At 41.2% G+C, this 15852-nt stretch overlaps 2 protein-coding genes across 2 annotated transcripts; both read right to left on the minus strand.

Annotated features, from left to right (window-relative positions):
- Positions 1-6: 6 nt before the first annotated feature.
- On the minus strand, positions 7-8328 carry LOC137285042 (uncharacterized). The gene is made up of 3 exons (XM_067817231.1): positions 8209-8328; positions 2052-2871; positions 7-1649 (listed from the first exon to the last, which is right to left on the minus strand). Exons 2-3 carry the CDS (start codon positions 2863-2865, stop codon positions 1468-1470), a joined length of 996 nt encoding a protein of 331 aa, XP_067673332.1. The 5' UTR covers positions 2866-2871; positions 8209-8328; the 3' UTR covers positions 7-1467.
- Positions 8329-10478: 2150 nt separating this feature from the next.
- LOC137283965 (fibrinogen gamma chain-like) lies at positions 10479-15621 on the minus strand. The gene is made up of 4 exons (XM_067815633.1): positions 15510-15621; positions 14936-15066; positions 11030-11344; positions 10479-10817 (listed from the first exon to the last, which is right to left on the minus strand). Exons 1-4 carry the CDS (start codon positions 15619-15621, stop codon positions 10479-10481), a joined length of 897 nt encoding a protein of 298 aa, XP_067671734.1.
- Between the last annotated feature and the right edge of the window lie 231 nt (positions 15622-15852).

The following is a 15852-nucleotide window of genomic DNA, read 5'->3' on the forward strand; positions in this document are numbered from 1 at the left end:
TCCATATATAACAGTGGATAGTATATATATGTACATTCTACGTACTTGAGATCAATGCTTAACGACATCCATGTTGCTTCGACAGAAAGGGACGATGGGGAAGCCTTGTGATGTCACGCTGAAGACCACGGTTCGATTCCCCACATGGGTACAGGGAATCCCATTTCGGGTGGCCTTAGCCGTGATAATGCTGGAATATTGCTAAAAACGGCGTATAAGCATACTGACACACATGGTCGACAGCTGTTTATGAACTTAACTAAATAAAAAGCTTGAAATAACGGTTTAACCGGTTTGTCATTTGCAGTGGAAAAATGAGTAGACAAAGATTACAAACGTATGTTTTAATGCGAGAATGCCGCTGTACACATTAGCGGCATGCTAACATGAATCGAATCAGCAACAAACCCTTGCCGTCCAATCATAATTGCCTTATGAAAGTTGTCTGTAGGAAGCGAATCTGGACCACAGAAAACATCAAGAGCATCGGTCTCCGCAGTCGGGATGTGATGGCACGTGTCAACAAGTTCAGCGAGACTGACGACCCGATCCCGCAAGGTACCTCTTACAAGCATGGCTTGCAGACCAATTAACCCGGATCTTCACGCGTAGTCATGAACACACTACTTCACGAAAAATTTGGACCATTGGTCGTCTAAATCAAATACTTTCAGGACCACTCCCACATGTGTAAAATTGACACGGTTCACAAAGCTATGAATACCCAGTGTGTTTGTGTTACGTGTTAGATGTACTCAATGTTATGTTTGGTATTAAAGCACAAATACTGGAGGAGCGGTACCAGTACTGAGTACTCGTATTCCTGTCAATCAGTTCGTCGGGTGGCCCTCGAGGACCAACACTTTCTGACCGCTCTGTACTTAAACGTATCCATTTCTGCTCTTTCGATATGGGTACATGTGAATACACATGACCGGAATCTGGCGACATATACATATCAATTCTACCTGTATGTGAATGATACAAAGCATTTTTCAATTTCATTTTTTTCATCATGCACACAGAGGTATTTTAGCAAAAAAAAAAAAAAAAAAAAAAATCCACATTTTTGGTCTAAATTACATTGGCCCCATCCGTTAGCTAGCACGGTGTCTATTAGCTGAAGTAAGATTTATTATGGCATGAAGCAAGGTAGCTCCCGCATCCTGAAATACGATCAGTCCAGAAATGTGATCGACATTGCTTATATTCTTGTATTTTCTTAAATATGAAAACGTGAATCGATGTTTCTTCTTATCGACAGTCGGATTCGATTTTACCTTTATGATATATCTAATCTCACACTTGACTTGATGCTCAGCATCAGTGCTTCCTTGTATTGCACTGGTGTATTGGCAAGATAGAACCCATGTTCACAAAGACTCAACGGGCCCGTGGCTAATCATCATAAATGCGAGTTCAAATACGCCTTATACACCTGTCATGCCGGAGATAAACCAGGGTAATCTAAACGGTTCTCCACGTTTTCAATTTCGGCTTCGGGTGGACGCCACTGCATTCCCCAGACGCGACAAGTGCCCTCCGAGTGTGCAACACCTTCTGCCTCAGTCGCTGGAAGGTGGACTTCATTATCTGGATCTCGACCTTCAGCTTGGCAATGTCTGCATCAAGTTGACGCATCCGTTCCTCTGTAATACGTATTAAAAATACGAGACATCAAAATATCGTTCCCCTTTAAACGATTAAATGGATTCCTATCTTTGCATTTACGTTTACAGTCATCATTGGAAGAAGAAGAACGTTGTGAGTGAGTGAAGATGTTTAGGATTCAGACCACGTAGAATAGTACATGTATATCAATTGTGGTTCTGCAATCAAAACATAAATGTCGAAGAAGAAAATTGACATTATGGGGTCGAAATGATGACCCCAATTTCTTATTTCAAGTACTTGAAACGTATGCCTCGCCTTTCAGGAGAGTAGAACATAATCTTGTAGCCGAAAACCTATAAGAAGATTGTAATTGATGTTTACTTAAAGTTATGAAAAACGAAAAAGACAAAGCAAAAAAATATGAAGTATTAGCTTACCATCCTGGAAGGCAATCAGTCGTCTCTTAGCTATGAGAAGTGTAAGATTGCGGTGTAACTGTAATGACGTGTTTTGAGATAGCGTAGGTTCCATGTCACAAAACATGCTTGGCATTGGGGTGATTGTGGGCAAAGGGTCAAGGTCATCGTCAGATGTTGATGGGTTCAGAATAAACGTTTCCTGAGACTGCCGGCTGAAACGTGCTGATGATGTCGGACTCGGTGGAACACTGGAGTTTATTTGACTGTGTTGGTCAATATCTGGAGTGTTTTGTAGAAGTTCCTCGGTGTCCTGTTCTGCTTCATTTATGACATCTAGAGACTGTGATTCAAAATGCCTTCCGCCAAATTCACACTTAGTGTCAGTTACGGAGGCGCCTGTTTTATTCGTGTGTTGCTCGGTGTTTGGCGTGGTTTGTTGAACCTCTTCGGCGTCCATGACTTCTTGAGACTGTGATTTAGAATTTCCTTCATCAAGTTTAAATTCTGAGTCGCTTATGGAGTTGTGTGTTTCACTCATGTGTTGTTCAGTTTCTGGTGTGTCATCGGTTTCCTGTTCTTCATTGATGACTTCTGAAGATTCCGACTCATGGTGTTCAGACTCTGTGTCACTTACGATCCCGTTCCCATTCGACCTATGAGAGCCAGTTGTTGGAGCAGGTCCCGAGCGTGTAACTATAGTAACAGTTGTATTTATACTTCGTGCTGGGTTTAGGTAAGTTTTCTTCACGGGTCTTTTTCTTGAAAGCGTTGTTGATGTCCCTGTTGCTTGATGACTCTTTAATGCTGCTCTGGATCGTTTTGACCGGACCATTGCCCTCTTAAAGAATAAAAATGAACATTTAGAAATATAATTTTAATGTACACTGGCCCAAAAAAGAAACGCATAGGTGAAAATCCAATGTTATGAGAGATGATTTATTAACTTAAATTGCACAAAAAGTAATGGAACTTGAGCAATGATAATTCACACGGGTATTAACAAATGTGTGTCAAGACATATACAATCATTCACAGTGGTATTAAGCGTCTCTATTTTCCATGGCATAGTGAGAAAGTCAGTATCTGGTGTGACCACCACGGGCATCAATCACTGCTCTGCATCGCCTGGGCATTGACTGTATAAGACGTCGTATCCGCCTTTGTGGGATTCTTCTCCACTCATCTCGCAACGCATTCACCAACTGTAGACGTGTCTGTGGCTGCGGCTGTCGACGTCGTAACCGTTTACCCAATTGGTCCCATAAATGTTCAATTGGGTTCAAATCCGGCGATTTTGAGGGCCATGGAAGAACTGTAATTTTGTTGTTGGCAAGGAAATCCGTGGTAATGCGTGCTGTGTGCGGTCTTGCATTGTCGTGCTGGAAAATTTCCCTTCTAGCGTCAATTGTAGGAACAACATGACGGTTCAGAATTTCATCCCGGTAGCGTACAGCATTGAGATTCCCTTGCACATGCACCAACTGTGTCCTGCCGTTCATAGATATGCCTCCCCACATCATTACACCTTCACCACCGTGTCTGTTGACCTCACGAACGCACTGTCGAGCATATCTCTCATTTCGACGTCTGTAAACACGCATCCTTCCATCATGTCTGTACAGCAGAAAACGTGACTCATCGCTGAACCAGATCCTCCTCCAATTCAAGAGGTTCCATGCCCGAACGTTCCTGCACCACTGAAGACGTGCACGACGGTGATGGGGATGCAGAACAGGTCCTGCATGAGGTCGCATAGGTCGAATTCCATGCTCTCTTAGGCGATTCCTGATGGTTTGTGGAGAGACTCTACGCAGCCCAGGAACGTGATCAGCGGTATACGTAGCAGTGACGGCCCGATTACGCAGATGAAGCACCCGGATGTAGCGGTCTTGTGCTGGAGTTGTCACCCTTGGTCTCCCACTCCTTGGACGGTCTCTGGTCGAGTTGTGTTGCGTGTATCGTTGCCAGAGACGGGAAATCGTGCTCTGCCTCACATTCAGACGTCTGGCAACTGATGACTGACTTTCCCCAGCTTCCAGACGTCCAATGGCTCTATTTCTGTTTTCTTCATTTAACCTTGGCATTTTTCGCGTCGCATAGAAAGAAATTCGAAGAATGAATCGCAACAGGACCTGTCCCCTTTTATAGCCATCATAATCAAGATTGAGATCCTGCATTTGCACGTGCATAATGCTTTCAGATTTTCCCACGTGCAGATTATACAAAGCGTTTTCAAGGTGCTGTGGTGTGGCGAATAATCACCAGAGGTTGTGTTTGTTTGTCTGTTTTGGTTGTATTGACTATAAAAACACTTAATATTTACATTAATTGTCATTCCATTCCATATTTTCCGAAAAAATCTACTTTAAAAATGAGATTTCAGCTATGCGTTTCTTTTTTGGGTCAGTGTATATATATGGGTTCTACAATGAATTTATTTGTGCCGGGACAGTGGGGTAGCCTAGTGGTTAAAGCGTTCGCTCGTCACGCCGGAGACCTGAGCTCGATTCCCCACATGGGTACAATGTGTGAAGCCCATTTTCTTGTGTTCCCCGCCGTGATATTGCTGGAATATTGCTAAAAGCGGAGTAAAACTAAAGTCACTTACTCATTATTTGTGCCGCTGGGATACGATGACATGGAAAAGCGAAATCAGCGAGACTGACCACCAGATCCTGCTATTCACCTCTACGACAATCACTGACTATTGAAGACGCAAAAAACGTGGTGTAATACACATACAAATGTCGAATTCCTTTTGTGTAGACATGTTATGTGACAGAAGCCCAAAGCAGACAGCAACCGTCATCAAGTACAACATTAACACAACTGAAATTGTTGTCGTCCTTTTGAACAATACTTGTTCACGTATTCCTGCACTCATTAATGCACCACGATTGTTGAATCAGAATTATCACCAGTGACATGCTAATTATAATATGTGTATACACGGATATAAATAGACGTGTGTTTGTGTGTGTGAGTGTGTGTATGTGCGTGTGTGTGTGTGTGTGAGCGCGAGAGAGAGAGTGTAGATGTACATGCGTGCATACACGAGTGTGTGTGAGTGTGTGTATGTGTATGTGTAGATATACATGCGTGCATACACGTGTGTGTGTGTGAGTGAGTGTGTGTGTAGATATACATGCGTGCATACACGTGTGTGAGTGAGTGAGTGAGTGTGTGCGTACATATACATGCATGCATGCACGGGTGTGTGTGTGTGTGTGTGTGTGTAGATATACATGCGTGCATACACGTGTGTGAGTGAGTGTGTATGTAGATATACATGCGTGCATGCATGGGTGTGTGTGAGTGAGTGTGTGTGTACATATACATGCATGCATGCACGGGTGTGTGTGAGTGTGTGTGTATGTGTAGATATACATGCGTGCATACACGTGTGTGTGAGTGTGTGTGTAGATATACATGCGTGCATGCATGGGTGTGTGTGAGTGAGTGTGTGTGTGTACATATACATGCATGCATGCACGGGTGTGTGTGTGTGTGTGTATGTGTAGATATACATGCGTGCATACACGTGTGTGTGAGTGAGTGTGTATGTAGATATACATGCGTGCATACACGTGTGTGTGTGAGTGAGTGTGTGTGTACATATACATGCACGCATGCACGGGTGTGTGTGAGTGTGTGTGTATGTGTAGATATACATGCGTGCATACACGTGTGTGTGAGTGTGTGTGTAGATATACATGCGTGCATGCACGGGTGTGTGTGAGTGTGTGTGTATGTGTAGATATACATGCGTGCATACACGTGTGTGTGTGAGTGAGTGTGTGTGTATGTGTAGATATACATGCGTGCATACACGTATGTGTATGCATGTTTTATGAGTGAGTGAGTTAATAATTAACGTCATATCGGCAATATCTCGACGAAAAAAATTAATACTATTAAGATGAAAACAATTTGAAGAGTATAAAATACCGACGATGGACAGTAAAAGTACTGGAGTATGAATATATAACTAGCAAGTGAAACTAAAATATCTTAATTAAAGATGACAATACAATATAAAGCAATAGATCACCAACAACTGAAGGTACATCACCATACTAGGGACCGTGGGGACTTACATTACTTATGCTACCCGCATGGAAATTTTGACAGTCTTGCCACAAAACTGAAATAACATGTATACTGCAGGTAAAAATATGAAGCTGAAACTTACTTTAATTATTTGGGGACTTACGTAGCCTCTCAGGAGCATGTATCTATGTGAGTGTGCGAGTGTATCTGTGTAACTATAAAATATAAGACATGAAAGATATTGAAGTTATTTACTGGTTCAAAACTTATGCTACTGATTTCTTCTCACTTTGGATTGAAGTTTGTGCTCGTTTCCATGTGTGCATATACGTGCATGTCTGTGTGCGTTGGAGAGTGTACAGTGTTCCCAGAAATTATTGAGAAAATCTTTGTTTTTTTCTAATGATGCTAAGATTGGAAAAAGGGCTTTCACTATGCACTAAGCATACTAAATAAGGGAGAAAACTCTTGAAGGCTTAGAAGGCAGATCATTACATCAAGAGTTATCTCCCTTGTCTGAGCAGACGGCTTCCTGTGTTGACATGGCAGAATTTACAGCAAGAGAGAAAAGAAAGCTCATTCTAGATGATTTTGAAAGGGGTGAGGCTGATGCTAAAGTGTTAGCTTGTAGACATGGTATTCCTCTGTCTACAGTATACAGAACTTTGAAGAATATTCAAACAGGAACTGGGATAGAGCACAAAGCAGGGGCAGGTCGGCCTAGGAAATTCAGTGTTGTGGATCGCCGAAGACTTGGGCAGATTGTGAGTAGGGGCAAATTGAAAAGTGTTGAGAACATCAGAAATGAAATGATTAGCAGAGGAAGTCCTCAGGTATGCAATGAAACAGTTAGGCAGGAATTACAGAGACTTCATTGGGTGAAAAAACGTGGAATTCCCTCGCCGTTGATGAAAGATGCACAAAAGGAAAAACGTTTAAACTGGTGTCGGGCTCATGAAAATCAAGATTGGGATAATGTTTTCTTTTAGGATGAAAGTTCTGTTTGGCTTTTCCCTAATTGTGTGAAAATTTGGACCAAAGATACTGTCAAACCTATCTACCAGCGACCAAAACATAGCCCGATGTTTCACATGTGGGGTGGCATATCGGCTCGCGGAGTGACGCCATTGTGCGTTTTCACAGGAAACTTGACAAAAGAAAGATACGTTGACATTCTAAATGGTCACCTTCTTCCGTCAGCACAAACATTGTATGAAGATGAATGGATTTTCCAGCATGATAATGATCCAAAACACACTGCGCGCTACACAAAACAGTGGTTGTCGGGCGAAAATGTTCAAGTTTTAGACTGGCCCAGTTACAGCCCAGACCTAAACCCAATTGAGAATGTGTGGGGAGTCATGAAGGACAGAATAAACCAAAAGGGACTGAGAAATATTGAAGATATGAAGGCCGAGGTGGTCCAATATTGGGATACCCTGTCACACGATTACCTACAAACTTTGGTGGGTAGTGTGCCTAGGCGTATTCAGGCATGCATTGCTGAGCGAGGAGGTCTAACAAAGTACTAAAACAAGACTGAGACTGTAAAAGGATGATGTTTTAACATGTTTATGTAAGTAAAACACCAGAAGTTAATAAACGTAATGAGTTACATGACGCAACATGATTCTCAATAATTTCTGGGAATACTATATGTGTGTGTTAAAGTACGAACCAATTTAAATTAGGCAACTTCTCGTCACAGATAATCCGATGATATCCTGGTCCGCCTAGTACCGAGCTCAGTAATCAATACACAGTGTTGCTGAGTACTGGCATGTGTGATGGAGAAAAGGACATGTAGTTCCGATTCCGAGAAGAAAATAATAGATCTAGATTCTACCTATCTATCTGTCTATTCGGTCACAATCAAACCACCGTGCCACACCCACCCACCCAATTCCCCAGAGAGAGAGAGAGAGAGAGAGAGAGAGAGAGAGAGAGAGGGGCCGTTACTTCCGACACCAGGAAGTACACACAGTACAACGTGGTACACAGATAGCATCCGCTATCCCAGGCCTGTACCAACACATTGTCGTCCAAACATACATGTCTTTATATCGTTAGGTGTGTGTCCCAAGGTATTTGTGTCAAGTGATACATTTGGAAACAGTTACAATACCTGTTTGTTGATGATTCTCTAGCCCGTTGTGTCCTTCACCTTGTGACGAGTACTTGAAGGTGAAGGTCGATCACGAAGCCTGCTCAACACGGCTTATCTGCATGTAGCGACCTACACTTTGTAGTTAAGGTATTTGAAGATAATAGTACCTTAAGGCTGAAGGGCACGAAGAACACAAAGGTAGGCAGGGAGGCAAGCGTTAAGGTGACACAAATCAGACATATCTCCGATTCACTAAGTACAAGTAAAACTGATGTTTAAAGATTTCTGTTTAGTAAATACAAAATATGTATTATACAAGTAATGGGTATTATAACTGCATAATAACTTACGTGATTTACCCCCTGATACAATGTTTGTATGTTGATTATGTTACTGTGGCAGTGACAGATTTTGTATATTTTAACATGTTGTATATTGATTAGAATTCATGTAAATAAATTCTCCAAAATTCATTGCATAGGTTTAGTTATATTATTTAACCTATTACTCAGCCTGCCTTAACTATCACTCACAGCCAGTTCACTGCTCATGCTAACTGCATGTTCACCGCACAATACAATTACATAAGCCTTTCCCGCTTAGGTTCTTTGTCTTCTTAGCCAGCTTGGGCAATCAGTTAAGTTTTACACCTTCTACATATTACAAGGTTTGTGGTCACTCCACATTCAGTCGTCAGTTGTTGATATGACATGTTGATTTGCTGGGACATATCTTTGGACAAAGTCTTTGGATCGCATTCTGAGGCAATCATTTGATAGAGACAACAGCGTCCCCAGGCGTGAAATAAACCTAGGCCCACACACCTGGGTTATTGTTTTCACCAAAACACATCCCTAATAAAACATCGGCCACTGAAGAACGACAAATGCAGTTTCTGTTGTCTGTGCGTGACTGACGCAGCCCTGCTACATTAATATGAACAGTATAGCAATAGTCTTACAAAATAAATAAATAAATAAATATATAAATAAATAAATAAATAAATAAATAAATAAATAAATAAATAAATAAATAAATAAATAACAGGCTCTTTTTATTACCAAAGTCTTCACATTGTAACAACATGTGATTCATTTTATTGCAATATAAAACAGAAGAAATATATGGAATATAAATATATGGAAATGAGACGTTCCTCAAAACGTCTGGTTAAACTACTCTACTCTAGTATTTTGTAGAGTTATCTGTGGTCGTTCAAGATCAATTCTAATCCGGATCTTGACAGGTCGTATAGGGTAGGCATTAACCAAACTGACGAGGTGACACGCAGGCCACAATGCCACCACACCTGTTGTAAATTTTACAAAAAAATGCCAAACAGTGTAATCAAGTGTAAAACCCATGTTAAAAACCGTCAACTTAAGAGTAAATGTGCATATAATTGCTAATGTAAATAATGTATACATTGTCAGTATACTGAAACCGACCACATACACACTATGGGACAATAGCAACACGACCGAAATATACGCCGTTCTATGATATTTGGTTCATAGAAGCGAACACAAATATACCAAATAGCATCTATGGCGGCCTTATGACAAAACAAGATCAACATCTAAAGAGTGAGTGAGGGAGTTTAGGTTTACGCCGCACTCATAATTTCCAGTTATATTGAAATGTAAATGATTGAGTCTGGACAAGGCAAATGCACCTGAATTGCGTCCTGTACATAATTTAGAAGCAGACCGTGAATAAAAGCCGAACTTTGTAAACAGTGTGAGAAAATTAAAAATTCTATCACCAAAAATTATTTACAGCATCATCGATAACAGTTTCAGTCTTTGTCTTGTGTGACACAAATTGGACAGAAATGTTAAGAAATTCTCTTAGGAGTGATGGTCATGTGAGAAGCAGCAGTAGTTTCAACACTGATGCTTTTTTCCATCTCATTTAAGTGACACGGAAGTGGCTTCCCGTGTTCTGTCCATCCAACGGCAGGCACCTGGTTCTGGGGCACGAGTCAATAATTTAATAAAATCCCCGGGTACAATTATCACATCGGCAAACAAATTAATACATCCGACAGTTACTGGTTAAAAGACACGTGTCTGTTGCTTTGTAATGGTTGCTTACGTTTAATGCCAATGATTCAGCAGACCGTTCTGTGAATTTTCTGATTCCTGCAAATGAAGGGCCGATCTATATTCCCCGTTGTCGTGATGCCCGAACTTGCAGTCAGCCAGTCAAAGCGTCTGAACAACCTCGTAAAAGGGGACATGAGCGACAAACACGATACTGAAAAACTGTTCCGATCATACGATATTTCAGCTTTCGTCCGCATGTTTTGCTATCACGAATAGAGTTAAATGCGATGGACTGTAGTTCAGTGTGTGAGGCCAGGACAGTTGAGTGGGGTCCGACGTCTTGTACTGAACTGATGGAGGTTGTGGCTGCCCTGTGGGATTGTAGCCGGCACATGTGGTGAACCACCACCCAGACTGGTGGATATTTGCATAGTTGTCACCGCTGTCGGTGTCGTTGCCAACATCGTAAGTGGAAAATCCAGCTCCCATAACCGCAGAGAGGCCGTCAGCTGCTTGATTAATAAGGGTCGGTACAGTGGCGGAAAACATGAAGCTACAACCATGTTGCTCACTGCTCACCTGGAAGTAAACATTCGTCTGTTTACGATTGTCTGCTCTTTTGCTTTAAAAGGGATTTGTAAGAAGTGCATGGCGAATTTCAAACAAAGGTTGTTTGTCACGCACTACATCATTTCCAGACCTCACCAAACGTTTTCTGAAACATTTACACGAAATGTTTCCGTTGAAGTCGGTTATTGGATGATAATGCAAATTAGATGTTTTGCTATCACGAATAGAGTTAAATGCGATGGACTGTAGTTCAGTGTGTGAGGCCAGGACAGCTGAGTGGGGTCCGACGTCTTGTACTGAACTGATGGAGGTTGTGGCTGCCCTGTGGGATTGTAGCCGGCACATGTGGTGAACCACCACCCAGACTGGTGGATATTTGCGCAGTTGTCACCGCTGTCCTTGTCGTTGTCGACATCGTAAGTGGAAAACCTAGCTCCCAGATACGGTGACATCCCATCAGGGGATTCCAAAGCGTCGGCGGTGGGCAATCCAGACGATGCAAACGTAAAGTTGTAACCGTTAGACTCACTGCCCACCTGTAAACACACATTCTTGACAATATACTCGATAACACAGCTGTAACTGAAATTTGAATTTGGACAGTCATGTAACCGTGACATTTTTCTCATATAGCGCCGGGTGTGAATCCCCGACGAGTGAGCGGCGGGTGACACCAAAAATGGGCTTCATGTAACCATGTGGAGAATCGAATTCGGATAACCAGCCAATACTTTAACCACTAGACTACCCTACCGCCCCGAATTTCCGAAGATGATTCCACAAGATTTTTATCTCCACAATATTACCTGCTGATATGCATGTCAACATTCCTATATGCACAGTACACAATATGCTTACAACACGTGGATATTGCATAAACTTCAAGATTACATGCATACTATTCACTGTTGTAGAATGAAAATTGCATTAACAAAAAAGGATTAGATAAGTTATGAATTATCGCTCTCAGATCATACAGCAATTTAACTTTTGTTTGGAACATTCTAAAACCACTGCTGTAAAAGTTTGTTGTGAAAAATACAGTTATTTCGATAAAAATAACAAAACAAAAAAACCCACAACGACTGGGAGGATCGAACATGGGTCTTCCGCGACACGAACAAACGCTCTAACCACAATGGTACCTCAACGCCTAAAACAATCATTGAGTAAAATACATAGCCGTGCGCCAAGAAAGCGTTGCACGTGTTTTGTGACTAATCACCAGCTATCTGGATTTACGGATTATGCCTTCTTTTTGAACTGATTGTGTTGATCCCGGAACAATAGTGAAGATCCGGAAATACAACATTCAGTCACGATTAAGCTGTTTTAGTAGTTTCCGGTAGCTTACTCTACATATTACCCATTGACTTTTCAGTAAAGAGAATAAAGAAAGCAAATACAAAGAGGTGTTAACCGTCAGCTATTGTTCATGACGTCAGTACTTGACTACGTTACGTCATCTGAACAATCCTTTCATTCAGTGCATGGTTGACACCCACTGGAATTTTGTTTTCTCTCTTGCAAGCGTATACGTAAACTGATTTTGTGAGTGGTGTAATATCTATAATTCACTTTAACCACAGGTAGAAGAATACCTGAGGATTTATGTCATCCTTTGTGACAAAATAAAAAAATAATCAGGGTTAACAGGAATCGTAGCATCCTAAGGTGGCCAAGGACGGTAACTCCGCAGAGCGGAAACTATTCTGGGACGTTGCTCCAGTAAGTAAACTCAGGCTCAGTATTATTCGTTACACTGCTTACTTATACTGTGTCTGACAAACCGTAGAAGAAGGTCGCGTCAGCTACCCGCTTGAATTGACCAGTCAGAACACAGCTTACCAAAACGCGAAAGTTGACATTTGGAACTTTTACCTCGAAAATGTTTGTACCCGAACGATTCCGAATGCTATTTTCTGTACCATTCGTCACCATTCGCCCCGTTCCGTAACCTCCAAGAAGACTCGTACCCTACTCGATGCCTGTTATGTGCGACAATACCACAAACCAATGAGAAGATGCGGTGCTTTGATAAAAATAATCCCGACTACTTAAATCGTTTATGGCATTATGTTTTGGTTTAAATATATACCGTCATATTTACAGAACTAAGAACGTAGTTAATAGAATTATACTGTCTAATATGAAGCTGTTAATAAAAATCATGCGAGAGATTAAAAAAAACCGCACGTAAGTTCGCTGAAATAACGGCTCTCACTTGTTCAACCGTTATGTTCTGACGATGTTGCCGGCTTATTGTGGAGATTGTAGGTGCGCTTCAAACACTTTTAGGAAATGTAATTTTAGATCGCTAGGCGTTTCAAAACAATACTGTTACATCTGTAGAGTGAGTGAGTTACATGATTTAACGTCACATCGAATTTTTTTCAGCCATATCGTGACGAGAACAAACTTGATTATGAGGAATATGTACATATCATAAAACCCGCCATCAAAGTCGGTAAAATAACTAGAATATCACAGAAGTAGAAGTAATCTGTAACCTATAACACTGGACATATATTTATCTCTAGGAATATTTTAGTCTGACTTGTTTTGGTCATTCACATATTTTTCAGCGAATTGAGGTGACATTCCACTTAGGGTATTACAGCAAGGTTACACGAATGTTCAGTTTGAGAACTATTTTAAAGTCATATTGAAGTTTCTGCTTTGGGAATTAATGTAGCTTGTTTTTTTATATAATAAATGTCACTTTCATATTCAATAAAACAATTCCCAGTTGTCCTTTAATTCACCCTAATACAATAGGAAATTAATATGCAGTGAACATCTGATAAAAATTATACGTTAGAAAAATTCTTTAACAAATATGTGTCTCTCCTTTTTCAGATGTATCATGGAGGTTTATTCTTTAAAATGAATAAGCAAAAACAAAAACAGCAATACACTCCAGTGATATTAAGTACTATTAGAGGTTCCACTACGTCTACACTACACCAACGCCTCATGCTCCCCGAGCGAGGACCGGACAGAGGCCTGTGACAGCTGTGATTGGATGAAATAGTGTAAGATGTTTATGTGTTTTAAAAGCACACCCACTCAGTAATTAAAACTGACCACAATTTTAAGTATTCAGTGCTGTCATTTTTATCACCATGTCTTATACTCATGTGTGCACCGATATTTTCAACTAGGTGACATTTGGTGCGGAATGGAGGGTTGAGGTGCTGGCAAAAGTCGCCGGACAAGTTGAACAGAATTTGTGTTTTATTGTAGTGTAAAGGCCAGACTGCACCCTATGTACATGGCTTGGATGTTGATAACCTGGATATTTAAAAAAAATATATAAGGTTACTGCATGTAGAAGTCTATGGGAAAACATTTGGTGTTGTGTAGCCTAGAATATAACGAGCATAGAGTTATCGTTCCTGTTGGAAGTAGTTCGGATATGAAATCTTTCGAGAGGGGCTCGGGTCGCTGTTCGGCTTTCCCCGGAATAACACGAATGCTTCTGTACGATCCCTTCCGTGTGATGCACATGAAGCAGGCCACAACAGTGATGAAAACAGTCGCTGAAAATAGCGTGTTTTTGTCAGTATTCAGGTACGCCAGCTTGCTGAATTGATAGCTAATGGTAACCATGTCATCGGGAATACCCAAGGGTACATACTGCATTTCAAATATCTGTGTTTTATGAGGATTTTCGTTTGTTGAGAGATCAGTGTCAGTGACCGGACAATTTTGTAACCCTAGACGGTAGTCGTCTTCTGATCGGTTCCGCTCACCCTTTTCGCATTTGATTGGACGGTCAAAGGTTGCACACATGTTAACTGACGCGACCTTCTCCTGGGGTTTATTAGACTCAGTGTAGCAGTTTAATGAATAACAGTGAGCTGAAGGCTATTTATACAGGGCCCTTATTCTCGAAACGTTCGTAGCCCTAAGAATTCTTAGTCTGTTGCTGTTAAAGGCAAGCTCATGTTTTCCGGTTCCGGAAACTTCATCATACATCCAGATATTGGGACGTTATAAGGGGTATGCAAGTATATCAAATTGTGTCAGTTTTAAGCAAATTCGCAGTAATCATGCAGGTTGTGAAACTAAATATTGAAGGAATGGCTGCCCTTTCATACATTTGTATAGAAATGTACGAGTACCTTAAAACCCATGTATCGATGTCCTCTCTTTATGGGCTGTCCATCTTCTTCAAATATCGCCCATATCTTCATGGTGTGCTTGCGGTTGGTCGTCATGTAATGCAGCATCTCCAGACCCGCCCAAAAGTTACCTGAAACATACACATTGCAACACGTTAACTGCAGCACGTACAACAGCATGTACTCATGTTATGTAAATTTACGGGCCTTACGATCATGAAATTACATCTACTACACCTTGTTTGTCGTTAAAGGTGACACGCAGCAATATTCGAACAATATGGCGGCGATCTGTAAATAATACAGCCTAAACAGACAACCCAGTGATCAACATCATGAGCAACATCTACACAACTGGGATAAAATGCCATGTGGCAACTATTACGAGTCAGATCACTCGATGCCGTCAGTCGCTTCTTACGACAAGCATGGACTGCTGAAGACTACTTCTATCCCAGATTTCCTCGGGCTGGTACACCTAATTGGTTCATCGGAATTACTTTCCATATTTCTATGGGGAAGCTTGTCCATTTTATTTGTTTCAAATACAATAACTCCACATAACTGCCCATACCGTTTATATTGAAGTCTCCAAATCCATTCTTGTAGTCTTCCCATGGACGGGAAAAGCTGACGTAGGCACTTTCAAAGTTTCGATTTAGTAGCATTGTACGTCCCTGAGGCATTTTGCAAACAACCTTAAAGGCCCTAGGAGCATTGCTGGGACGGATGTGAAACATATCCGACTCTGTAGAGTCTCTGTAATGATCCGTTGAGGAACCTTCAGTACAATCTGTATGAAATAAAGGAAAATTGCCAACCAAAAACGTTTCTATTAACAGTTTGGTAATATCTGTTTACTGTCTTAATTTACACATGTGATGTGGGTCATCACAATTTTTAATCATGTAAACCTA

This window comes from Haliotis asinina, chromosome 5 (genome assembly GCF_037392515.1).
Source record: "Haliotis asinina isolate JCU_RB_2024 chromosome 5, JCU_Hal_asi_v2, whole genome shotgun sequence".
Taxonomy (NCBI): Eukaryota; Metazoa; Mollusca; class Gastropoda; order Lepetellida; family Haliotidae; genus Haliotis; species Haliotis asinina.

Bases quoted from the DNA above. Each gene is read 5' to 3' on its own strand.
- LOC137285042 (XM_067817231.1), bottom strand. From the start codon at position 2,865: ATGGTCCGGTCAAAACGATCCAGAGCAGCATTAAAGAGTCATCAAGCA. The intron at 1,650-2,051 runs GTAAGCTAATAC...TACGTATTACAG, and splicing joins ACTGATTGCCTTCCAGGATG to AGGAACGGATGCGTCAACTT.
- LOC137283965 (XM_067815633.1), bottom strand. From the start codon at position 15,621: ATGCCTCAGGGACGTACAATGCTACTAAATCGAAACTTTGAAAGTGCC. The intron at 11,345-14,935 runs GTACTCGTACAT...GTGTGTTTACAG, and splicing joins ATCGATACATGGGTTTTAAG to GTGGGCAGTGAGTCTAACGG. The intron at 10,818-11,029 runs GTGATAGCAAAA...GTTTACTTCCAG, and splicing joins CATCGCATTTAACTCTATTC to GTGAGCAGTGAGCAACATGG.